This window comes from Vanessa atalanta, chromosome 13 (assembly GCF_905147765.1).
Source record: "Vanessa atalanta chromosome 13, ilVanAtal1.2, whole genome shotgun sequence".
In the NCBI taxonomy this organism is placed as follows: Eukaryota; Metazoa; Arthropoda; class Insecta; order Lepidoptera; family Nymphalidae; genus Vanessa; species Vanessa atalanta.
This window is the reverse complement of record NC_061883.1, coordinates 8,159,965-8,172,338: the sequence shown is the minus strand read 5'-3', so window position 1 is coordinate 8,172,338 and position 12,374 is coordinate 8,159,965. Positions and strand designations below refer to the sequence as shown.

The window sequence follows — 12,374 nt, the reverse complement described above, 5'->3', positions numbered from 1 at the left end:
TATTTACAAATAAATTTTCTTTTGCATTTTATATGCTTTCAGTATTAAATAACGAGAAGCCTACAAATCATACATGGAAACAATAAGCTGTAGAGTAACTGCGTTAAGAGTTAAGACTTTAGTTAATTTTCTAAGTTACGATGTGAGGCCGAATCTGTTTGTTAGCATTTATTCTAATACAAAGTCAAGAAACCATATGCTTTTTTTATTAATTATCTCTTTATAATATTTACAAATTTAATACAAACATGTATTGGAATAACGGTTTAATTAAATGATTATATTACATTTAACAACAACGAACAAACCTGAAAAACAAATCTGGATCAGCAGTTTGTTGTTTTGTATAATGGCATAATACTGATAATAAATTACATTTATGACATTTTAAAAATGAGTAATTCGTTTTTTTTTAGTATAGTTATTTTATATATATAATTATTTTCGTGGCTCTGGTCACACAATCTTCTCCCAATCCTGGCTATGAATCTCAGACATAAGGGTAGTCGTGAAGAAGTTTCAATTATTTTAGATGGCATACGTTCCACATTGCCGTAACCCCCTTAGATAATGTCATTGATAACTTGGTAGAAGGAGGGTCCTTTTTGAAGGAATTATTTCAAAAAACAAAAAATATTATTTTAGTCGTGACAAAGCAAATGTACTTCTATCGCACAAGCAATTATATACGCAATCATAATTAAAAATAAACATGTATTTTGTTACAAATAATTGTGCTCTTTAAATTTAATAGAAGTTTACTCGTTATAAGGAAATTCTTCATCATACGACGAGATCGCGGTGTCCGACACTGCATCTATTATGCATCCACAGCCCTGCTATATTATATCTTCGACAATGAATATTTATTTAAACAAATAAAAAATATATATTTCATTAACGATATGTAACACTTTTTAGGTAGGAGTGTTCTTTTAAAAGTGCTACCCCTGTGTCAGACACTCTTCCATGAAAGCAATTGCATTAGAAATTAACGTACGGTCTGTGTATGCGTGTGGGTGGGTGTGTGGTAAGAAAAAGAGAGGGAAGTAATGAGGGTGCTTATTAGTGTATATACTCAAGCTTTGAAATGGTAATGTTATATGATTTTTTGCTAATTGGCATTGATTTGAATACTAGCAAACTTAGTTTTTATTTTTGGGTTAGAAATAATATTATTTATTCTTCTGCATTTCTCTAAATCTTTTGTTTAACTGCAGGGCTTTACGAGTTTTTAAAATGCTTTATGTATAATTTTATAACAGTTAACACCAATAGAATTAAATCAATTACAATAGAAGTTCGTTTGATCTTAAAAAAACCCCACTTCTTAATTTACGCGAGATAAATTTTACATGTACTTACCTTAAAAAACGCTGTTGCTATATCTATTCATTGATATGTTTTAATACGATTTTTGTTTAAATACGGGAGGAAAACGCGCAAAGAAAACGAAGACAACATAAAGTATCAATTTACTATAATAATTCGAATACAAAAATTCACAGAACGTATATAAACTTTTGGTAAGTGCCTTTGCAGATAATTGCTTAATTATTGATCAAAAAAATAATCACAATCTTTTATACATCAACATATCTGTAAATCTTGAAAAATATTCATATTTAAAGTATATTTTCTCTTATCTTGAAATTTGAAAATCGATGGAAATTACATAAATATCCTTACATAAGTATATAGTGTAATAATTAAATAAAAATCCTTGTTTATTGGGTGTAACAATAATCACCATCTTACGTGGAAAGAGATTAAAACGTTATATATATTTTTTAAATATTTAATTAATAAATTTTGGCTAATCAAATTACAGCTTAACATAAATATTTAGAAACTTCTGTTTTTAGTATCTTTGGTTTAAATTGATATTAATGAGATTAGTTGTCTAAGTATACATATATTCTATAATATATACTTAGTGTACACGTAGACATAGACATGTGGCTAAACTAATGTGATAAAACTGACTTAAATAAATAAAATTTTGTGTAAGTGCAAAGTGTAATACTAATTAGGGCTACAATAATTTATACTGATTTATTACTTTCACATTGGTTTTTATTAAGATAAATGTTTTCGCAGACGCTATGTCCTAAACAATTTGTTGCTAATTCTGATTTTTCTTGTTCCTGATTTGATTTTAAGACATTTTAAACATTACAATTTAGTAGTAAATAAGAATCTTAATTGATTCAATAAAATAATATACAATTAGGCATATACTCACATAACGCTTTTCTTTTTTAAAAGTTAACAAACTACAATAAATTAAATTCTTCGAATTTTCCTAAAGACATTCTATTATTTAAAACTAATTAAAACGTTATTATAGTTCTTAGCTAATTCTGCGGTCTATGTACTATACATCAATAATACTGTCATGTTTTTTATCGGAAGCTTTGAGTTTTTCTTGCATTTGAGTTAACATGTCCTGCATACGTCGTATCTGAAATTGAAGTAAATGTATTAATCGATTATAATAACAACCAGTATATTCCATGCTCTTGGTATAAACACATTTAAAAAATGAAAACCTAAATTAGGTCGAAACCTTTAAGTTGAAAATCGTTCTCAAAATTTTTCTAATTTTAGTATCTACTATTGTAATAACACATGCAATAGAGACAAACGATATAACCTATTTAAGATGAACGTGTCGTTAATATTATTAAATTTTGTGACTTCATGGACCGACTGTCTGACCTGAATTGAACCATGCGTCTTATTTAATATTTTACGTTTTAGGATGTACAGTAACCTACTTGGAATGATATTATGTAATTAAATTCTATAACTAATAGCTGGTAACTTTATTATGTTTAGAAATAATGCTTTTATTGAAAACCATGCACCATGTTCTGTACGTACGAGGTCCAAGGTAGTCCTATATTGCGAAAATCATAAAATATTATAAAGATGATTTACATACTTATAATTGTATTTAGTCGCACTTAGTTCAAATTCCTGTGTTATTTATGTATAGTTATCTCATAAGAACCATTTAATAAAATAAATCAGTATGTTTTCTCATAATAAGTAGCTATGTAGAAAAAAAATCTATTTTGTTTAACTAATTTACCTAAATAAATATGTAATTAGTATAAGGGTTAACAGTTGTTTATTAAAGTAATAATTAATTATAATTTTGAATTGTAATACAATTAATTAAATGCTAATACCTCTTCATCTTTTTGTAGAAGTAAACGGTCGGTGTCCGTAAATACAACGTCGGTGTTATTGCCCATCGAATCTCTCTTTAGCTTTCTGTCGACGAACAAGAATTTATCACTACACACATTTTGACAAAATTAACCACTTAGTTTCATATTACTTGGCAGATGGTTATATGAATTCGAAGAAAGGAAATGTATGAATGTCTTTAGCAACAGTAATAATTAGCTTAATACTTAAATAATAATGTAGTTGTAAATAGATGAGGATGGATTTAATACAAATCAGTTACGTGATCAATAGGTACGTTCGATCTACAGCAGTATGCATTAACAACGCAACAGAATTGGGCCTGTGTTGAATTTTCCAAAACTTGAGTGGGTATTTTTTGTCATAGCCGCGTAAGAGGACTTTAAAAGTAACTATAGTTGCACAAAAGCTGAAATCGATTAATTATCATATTAATCGTTGTGAAAAGCACAGGGAAAAAAATTTGATGAATTATGTGATGAACATGTATAATATGGGCGAATAATTGAGGAAATGGACTAGAGAAAGAGATAAATGGGGATAAAACATTACTATACGATCAAATAATAGGAACTTGCCAATGAAATAAAGCCAAGCGAATACTACTGATGATAATAATATAGGTTTAATGTACTCTTACCCTCTTTCTCGCATTGCATGTTGTGATATCTGTGAAATGCATTGGGCGCGGAAGTTTTCGTAATGGACGTCTTGTGTAACGTCCTTTAAATCCTGCATATGCGTCGAAATCAGCATTGTCCGTAGTTTCGTGAAATCAGAGTGCCGGGGATTTTCCACTGTTTATGAGATTATGAGGTATTATAAAGTTTTCCTTATCGTGAGTATTATACACGTAATTGCCATGTTTGCAAAGAAGCTATTATTATACAAAAGGTTTAATAGGTAGGTTAGGAAAAACCCGAATAATCTGAAAACCCATGTTACCGTTAACTATGCCCCATGGGTACTGTCTGCCGCGCACGCGCTTCCCGCCGACCTCCAGCACGGTGTCAGACGACACCACGGCAAATGGCGCCGCAGCTTTAAGTTCACGATCTTGTTGTTTGAACTCTTCGTCCTCGTCGCTGTCGCATTCTGGGAATTGATATACCTAAAGAAACGAAATCCTTTAATTTTTATTTTATTTTCAAATATAATGATAAATCAAAAGTTATTACGTGTAGGTAATGAAAGTGGTATAAGCACGTACGGAACGCTAAGTACATCTTCTAAGAAAAACTGCATACCTCTTTGTTCAATTTAAAAAAGTTGTTATGTAAGAATACCTGAATCTGATGTTCTTCTAGATCGTTAAGTATGCGCGTCTTCAGTCGCTTCACCTCCGCGGCGGTGAGGGAATCAGCTTTTGCAATCACTACTACAATATTAACTTTACGATGTAACCGTCTCATCATTTCCAGATCCACTTGACGTAAACTAAAAAAAATTTTTAAACTTAATGACAAATATTATTGAAAAAAATAATAAGCACGTATTTTCAAAATTTTATTAAGTTTAGATTCGTTCAATAGTACCTACGTTCAAAATCTAAACAACTTAATAACATTGTTCACGATTTATATGTTTATATAAAATCATAATATACTTTAGTCAAGTAGGCTCTTACGCCTACTTGAATAAAGTATATTTGCAAGCACTTTTAAATTGAATTTATTAAATTTAATGTAAAGTTATGACTGGTGCCAGTTGTGATGGTGTTTAAAAACACTTCCTTCAGAGAAAAACAAACAAGAAACTCTGTAGTTAGTTTAGTAGTAGTTATACATATATTATATGTAATAATCTTTGAAAATCTTATATCACCCCTGTATTCTTGTACAATATAATAATATGCTTTAATAAAAAAAAGATAAACAAGAAATTCATAGTGAAATCGCATGCAGGAAGGTTGAATTTAAAACTATTATGAAAGATATGCTCTATAAAAAATCTGAATGAAATCTCAATACTGGTAAACCGCATATAAAAACTAAAAAAGCCATTTAATTATTATTATATGACTGAAAAAATACGCTCAAATTATTTTAGTTTCATTTATTTCATATTAATTACATATTAAGTATTTTAAATGTTGCCAAGAAAGTAATCTATTACGGTGAATTAAGTAAAATGATCAATTGCATTTAATCACTTCATATCAAACATGTTTATTGATTCATAGTTATTATCTGTTGTGAACAAACATTAATCAATCGAAATGCTAAAGAACGCTATAAGAGATATTAACGCAACAAGATTTTATTGACTATAATACTATCGCACCTAAAGGCAGCGTATAAATTCTGTCATCATCATTTAGGAATTCAACTTTTATCTGCTGCATAAATTTCAGAAATATAATTATCACTATTGAGTTCTTAGTCTTGTTTAGTTACTATTTACACGAAATATATCTCTATTTAGCTCGAAGACGACGAGATTTAGACAGTCAATTGTACTACTTTTTACTAATTGTTATATTCCAACCTCTTAAAAGGTGCAGAACATATATATTATACGTATTGAATAAGATCTGAATTATTTAAGCTAAATGGTATTAAATAAAAACTATCTGATTTTGTCTTAGCAGGTGTCGAGATGGCCCAATGACTAGAATATCGGTAGGTGAATCCTAACCGAAGAGTGTTTGCACTAGTGAATTTTCATGTTTTTTAAATTTGTATTTATAAGTCATCTTGTGCTTAGTGGTGAAGGTATACAGAGACGTGATCGAAGTATTGTGTTCTGTTTTAAGCCTTCTCCTTAAAGAGAGAGGAGGCTTTTGCCCAGCTAAGAGACTTGCAGGCTATTACAAAGTAGAAACTTTGTACTTTGTTAGTTTGTACAGCTAAATTATGCGATTCATAAAATTATATTTAATCGTGATAAACATATAGAAAGATACATAAGTATACACATATGTACACAAGACGAAAATACTTTTATTAAATAAGGACGTATGTATATATTATTATATATACTTGTTGATTTACTCAAACTGTATCTAACTATAGCTACTACATATATTATGAAAATGATAAATGTTTATCATTATATAGACCAAGCTAAAACGTGTTTTTAAAGAAAGATGTGACAAACTTAGAGTAAGTATGCATCATTATCATACAAATGAAAAAAAATAATGTCTTTATTATATAGATGAATTAATTAAAATTATTTTCTCTGAGACGACTTATGTACCTGTGAGCCCATGGCGGCACAAAGTAAAGGCAACAATGTACTCGATTATCCTGCATGTGTCGTCTGTTGAGACCACTCTCGTCGGTGAAGTACTGTCGAAACTGTTCATCGACGTAAGCAGAACACACCCGCCACGAGTCTTCGCAATTGATGGCATCTCCAAAACCTGGCGTATCTACTATCGTTAACCGAAGCTTTACTCCACGTTCTTCAATCTCCATTGTTTTTTTCTCTATTGTCGTCGTTTTTTCTATTCTATCTGTTGCGAGAATTTAAAACACATCACTATAAAGTTTATATACACTCGAAATTACGCATGCATACAAATCTTATTCCATATGCAAATTTCCACACAAAGTCACGGATGCGCCCCAGAAAGTCAACTTATTTGTAAATATGATATAGAACGGACATGACTTCCGCCGTCGTAATAAAGACCGGCATCGATTTAATGTATACTATATTTTATATGTTCCTCAAAACATTGAGTTACTTTTGAGGAATATGGAAAATTTATTTTAAAAATAACTTACCTTGAACATCAGATATTTTTCTATTTTTGTAAAGATCTCCAAGAAAAAGGCTATTGATCAAAGTCGATTTGCCAAGTCCAGATTCTCCGACAACCATTAGTGTAAAGTCGAAACCTCTTTTAACAGATTTGCGATGTACTTGCTCCGGTAGAGTCGCAAATCCTATATAATCACGTTCCCCACGTTCTCTTTCTGGTAACAAATGTTTATTTACCAGAATTTAAATAAATCAATGGAATTAAATAATAATTTTTTTCATCGAAAGACATGAAGCATAACTAACTCAACCTATAGTTTTCTCTAAAATGATTATATTACAAACATAACAAAGCATGCGGGTTAGTATTCTTATTTGATTACTGCAAACTATTGCGGAAGTATATAGTCGGCGACATCCTGCAGATAATGGTGACTACATTGGACGATTTCTTTTATATAAAACAAGACGAGAAAGCGCTAGGTAAATTGCCTACGCAAATTATGTTGTTCTTTTGTGAAGATGCAAGTACTGAGTCTCAGTGCAATGGGCGCGACGAAGCGGAACACGTCGGGTTTCCTGAGTACCAGAGCCCAGGGACACAGTGCGTGCGCATCAAATATTAAGGACAACGAGCGGAAACGACGAACGTGCTCATCAATGTAACATGTTATGCTGTCGCTGTAATTAGTTAAACTATTTTATTATATCAAAAATAAAACTTGCAACAGTTTCAACATAATTATTATGATTTCTAAAGGTTCTAAAACTGAGTTTTTCCGTATCGTATCTTGAAGTATAAAAAAAAGACAATCAATAGGTATATCAATTTAGAACAAATCCCACTCACACGATCATAATAGACAATAGTGGCCTCATTATGTTTTCAGATTACATGTAGGTATACAAAAACTGTATAGAATTGTTGTGTATAATGACGTGCGACTTATTTGATGTTATGAAAACAAACAGATTTTGTGTCATACTTATTAAGATAATTATTACTAGAAATATATATATATATATACAGTTCAAATGAATATAAATATATGTATTTATCATATTTGCATATGAAAAAAACTTACGAATTTTAATTACAGTTGTGAGAGATGTCTTCTTTTTATTATGATTATTATCTGCTTGTGCTGAATCCTTATCACAAATATTTATATCTAAGATTGCGTATGAATCGCTCTTCTCCATTACTGGAATTGTTGACTTTATGTTTTACCAGGAATAGGTTGTATAACTTTTTTTGTGTTACAGTGCTGACATGTTACATTAAAGATGGAATAATAACGCGGGAAATTTATAAGCAATCGAATAAAAAAAATCACAATATAAATTAAATTATTTACTTTCATTCAGGAATTTACGTATTTCGATATCACGGAAATGAGCAGCGCAGGCGCCGACGGCAACCACTCGCGCGCTCTACCAGTACTACGATCGCGACGAAACTGCACGATAGCGCATACTTTGTAAGAGCGACAACTTCTATTGTCACTCGTAACATTTAGATAGATTTGACATTACGTCATTAATTAACTGCAATTCAAATTAAATTAACTTTAATGTGATCATGTACTAAATATTGTGAAAAGGTTAAGAGTCAAATAGATTTTTACTATTTTTTCTTTTTAGAATTTGACGACAAAAAGTCTCTTTTTTAATTAAATAAATTACTCATTATTTCGTTAATATAATTGATATAGAAGTGAAAGTTAATTTTACTATTTGATTGGAAATCAAAGGAATGCACGCTCTATTTATTGCATCACGTACAACAACATTGAAGTTTGTTTAATATTTAGTTTTAATAAACATATTTGTCTATATATGGTATATATAAATTATTATGTTATTATTGTCTTGCCGTTTCTTGTTATCGTTGAGATGTGTAATCTTATTTTCTTTTAAAAATGTTTCACATTTTTATGTAAGAATTTATTTAAAACTCTCGTATTTTAAAATTAAGTTGAAATTTAGTATTTCAAAACTTACAACAACGTTCATTCACCCTATGCATAGACTTACGAATCGTTCACGCAATTATTTTTGATTTATCGAAGTTGAAGCGCAACGCTACCAACGTACTCTTCAAAACTGCCTGGGCCAAATTTTTGCCTCCGGCAACGACACTATATTAAGCTATATCTCAAAAAAAAATACTGTATAACCTTTGTCTGAACCTATATATAAAAATAATATAAAAGATTCATATTCGTCGGGATTGTAGTTTTTGCATAAAGCAATAAAAAACAAACAAACAAGACCTGTTTATATACTTGTTTATATTAATATGATATAGGTATTGTATTTTGTTAATAAAATGTATTAATGATAGCAAATAACGTAATTACTGCGTTATCCAGATTTAACATAATCTATATTTTATTTTTATTTTAACTAAGTTGACATACTGAAGTGGTCATTACTGCCCATATATATTGTCACTGTAATATATGTGAACACTCCCTTACATCATCAATGCGTCCCCAACCTGTAGAATTAAGATGATAAAATGTAACTTATGCCTATAATTACACTTGTTCACTCGCCATACATTCTGGGACACAATAACTGTACCTACTTTTTGGTAGTGGAATATATCTTGTTTAGGTATATGTATATCTTGTTTTAAAAATATTTTTTAACCTTAAATTAATATAAATAAATATATATATATATATATATATATATATATATATATATATATATATTATTTCACTAAATAACTTCAAAAATTTAAAAAAGTTAATAAAATATAGAAAAAAAATAATTATTATTAGCCTAAGGTTTTAACCGTGTCACTTCGTCTGAATACTTATATAAGGGTACACGAACAGTCTAGAGATATGTAATTCGTACTTTCGGTCCTGATTCCTGAGGCATTGAGTTTTTATCATCATTTATATTTAAGGACCAAACAGCAATAAAGGAACGACATACTATCAATGATTAAAATCTTTTTAAAATCAATTTTATCCAAATTTACGACTATTTGGACTGATAATGATTATGGCACGAAGGAAATTTATTCCAAATTTGTATTAAGACCATAAACATAAGCAAACAATTGCGTTCGCATAAAGTGAAATTACATAAAGCCAATGCAGGAACACATATTGCACATACGTCACATTGTTACATGTTGCACCTCGCTTTGGGTCGTATCTGCTTTCTCGAGGAGTTGGTATCAAGCCATACCGATCATAGATTATTATGACTTTTTTATAGGAATGGATGAAAACAAAATCGTTGAAGGTGAAAAAAACTATGGAAACTATCAAAATTATGTTACAATATAATGAAATGTACGAAGCACTCACTTTCTCCTTTTTATTAAACACAAAAAATGAAGAACCAAAAACATATATGGTTCCTAAAACGCAAATAACGAATACATAAGTCTTACCGTTCATTTTTTTGTTGACTGGGAAGCTCCTTCTTCTTTCACAAAATATGTATGAAGTAAATTAGCGAAAATTATGATAAAATTTTCACGATGTTTTTCCTTTCATTTTATTATATTTCTTTAATCTTCTTAATATTAACATTTTCCCGAGTTTATCTATTAATCTTAGATGATCGAATCGACTTCACCAAAATTCACACTAATTTTTATTCTTTCACGTTTGCTCTCAAATGATTTAAAATTACATATTGTAACATTTATGGTGTGCTCAATATTAGTATTAGAGTAAAATTCACTATAAACTATTGTTACCTTATTAATAATAATATATAATTACCGGTATAACTTCGGATATATTATGTCGACATTATTTAAAACTACACATCAAAAAGGACTAAAATGAAATAAAATCGCGCGAAAATTAGAATATAATACGATCCTAATCCTATAAATTGTATAATCTAAAACAGTAGAAAATATTAGATAAAATTAAATCACATTGTTTGTGCGCCGTCCTGTGCGTCTACGTTATATAATCTGAGGGTCCGGGGCGAGCTCGCGTCCTCGAAGACCCTCCCCTGCGCCCGGCCCCGGTAATGCGCGAGAGGCCACACGTTTCTCGCGTCCCTGGCGCGCGCACTTTTTCGTCACAGGGCGGAGAAAAATCGATAATGCAGAGCTTTAAGCGCATGCACGACTACCCTCTTCCCCGCTCGCGCGTACATACATATTGCTTTGCATTTTTCTCAATTTCTACTTTGCCCTAGATGTAGTAAGGGCGTTTCAATAATCTCAAGGTCGATGTTAGTGTTTGTACAATTAATTGTAATCTTTTAAAAATTGATTTATAATATGAAATAGTCATTTAATTATATTTAAGTAATAAATATTTTTATCCGATGTAGAAATAAGGCTGACTTAAAACAATATATTATATATAAAAAAAGTTTTCGCTTATTGTGTTTAAATAACATCCTATTTAATTTAAAGTAATAATATTAGTTATAAATTATAACACAAGCAAAACTAATGCGAAGTTATGAGGCGAACTTTTTACTGATATTATTTTTTGTCATCTTTACAAAATCTATCGAACAATGAAAGTAAACTTTTTTTAAAGTTGCATACTAAAATTAACTTTTTCTCAAAAAACACATACGTTCTCTTATATTTAGGATTACTATTTATAACTATATACTTAGTTTAAAAAAACAGTCATGTGTTTCTTATACATCCTTAGAACATAATTATGTGTATAGTATATATACATTAATATATTTGGAATAAACATTTGTCTTATTTCGTAAAGGATTTCTTACGGTTTGATGAACCTACATGAAAATATTGGCATTCCGTAATTTTGGTCAATATTAATGGCAGATTGTTATACGTTATAATACAACAATGATCTATAAGTAATAAGTATATATAATAAAATATTATATTGCTATGAAAGTTATTAATATTAGGATCATAAGTACATATTTACAAATTAGAAGTAAAAATTGCTACGGAAAAATCGTGATCGCGTGATACCAATTGACAGAAGACGTTTACAAAAATCGCAGTTCCGAAACCCCTGTTTATGTTCTTAAATTGTGTTTATAATAAATCACATGGTCGGCTTAAACTTTGAATGTATCAAATAATATTCTGACATGTTTAATTATAAAATTACAATTCGTCAACAAAAAATAAATAACGAATATGCTCAAATTTTAATAGAAAGGGAGGCAGCTGTCCAGCGCGGGATATTATAGGCTATAGTAAAATATACTTTTCAACATATGTAAATAATATAATTAAATAGTAAAATATTATAGATATAAACATATTTACAATATTAAGTACATCATTACATAATAATTTCTATAATTGCTCAACAAAATCAGACAACGTTAAATTAAAATAATTTTATATTGAAATCAAAGACGCGTCTAATGGGTGCCATTCGATAAGATTTCCCATCATTACCCACAATTTATTACACCCTCGTCGGTCTGAGCTAAATAAAGATTTAACTTCC

The 12,374-nt window shown here is 29.7% G+C and overlaps 1 protein-coding gene across 3 annotated transcripts; it reads right to left on the bottom strand.

Moving 5' to 3' along the window:
- Positions 1–1,530: 1,530 nt before the first annotated feature.
- Positions 1,531–10,706, bottom strand: LOC125068527 (septin-2). Of its 3 annotated transcripts, XM_047677719.1 has the most exons (9): positions 8,016–8,404; positions 6,954–7,145; positions 6,421–6,679; positions 4,506–4,656; positions 4,165–4,330; positions 3,860–4,016; positions 3,198–3,282; positions 2,887–2,902; positions 1,531–2,464 (listed from the first exon to the last, which is right to left on the bottom strand). In XM_047677719.1, exons 1-9 carry the CDS (start codon positions 8,131–8,133, stop codon positions 2,406–2,408), a joined length of 1,203 nt encoding a protein of 400 aa, XP_047533675.1. In that variant the 5' UTR covers positions 8,134–8,404; the 3' UTR covers positions 1,531–2,405. The 3 variants fall into 3 exon arrangements, with proteins under 3 accessions (XP_047533675.1, XP_047533676.1, XP_047533674.1); XM_047677720.1 differs by lacking the exons at positions 2,887–2,902; positions 8,016–8,404 and adding an exon at positions 10,349–10,706 and having other exon boundaries at positions 1,533–2,464; XM_047677718.1 differs by lacking the exon at positions 2,887–2,902 and having other exon boundaries at positions 1,533–2,464; positions 8,016–8,403.
- Between the last annotated feature and the right edge of the window lie 1,668 nt (positions 10,707–12,374).

Excerpts from the sequence above, each read along its gene's own strand:
- LOC125068527 (XM_047677718.1), bottom strand. The coding sequence starts at position 8,133 with ATGGAGAAGAGCGATTCATACGCAATCTTAGATATAAATATTTGTGAT. Across the intron at positions 7,146-8,015 it reads CACAACTGTAATTAAAATTC|AAAGAGAACGTGGGGAACGT; the intron begins GTAAGTTTTTTT and ends ATTTGTTACCAG. Across the intron at positions 4,657-6,420 it reads GTGCCGCCATGGGCTCACAG|TTTACGTCAAGTGGATCTGG; the intron begins GTACATAAGTCG and ends AATTTTTTTTAG.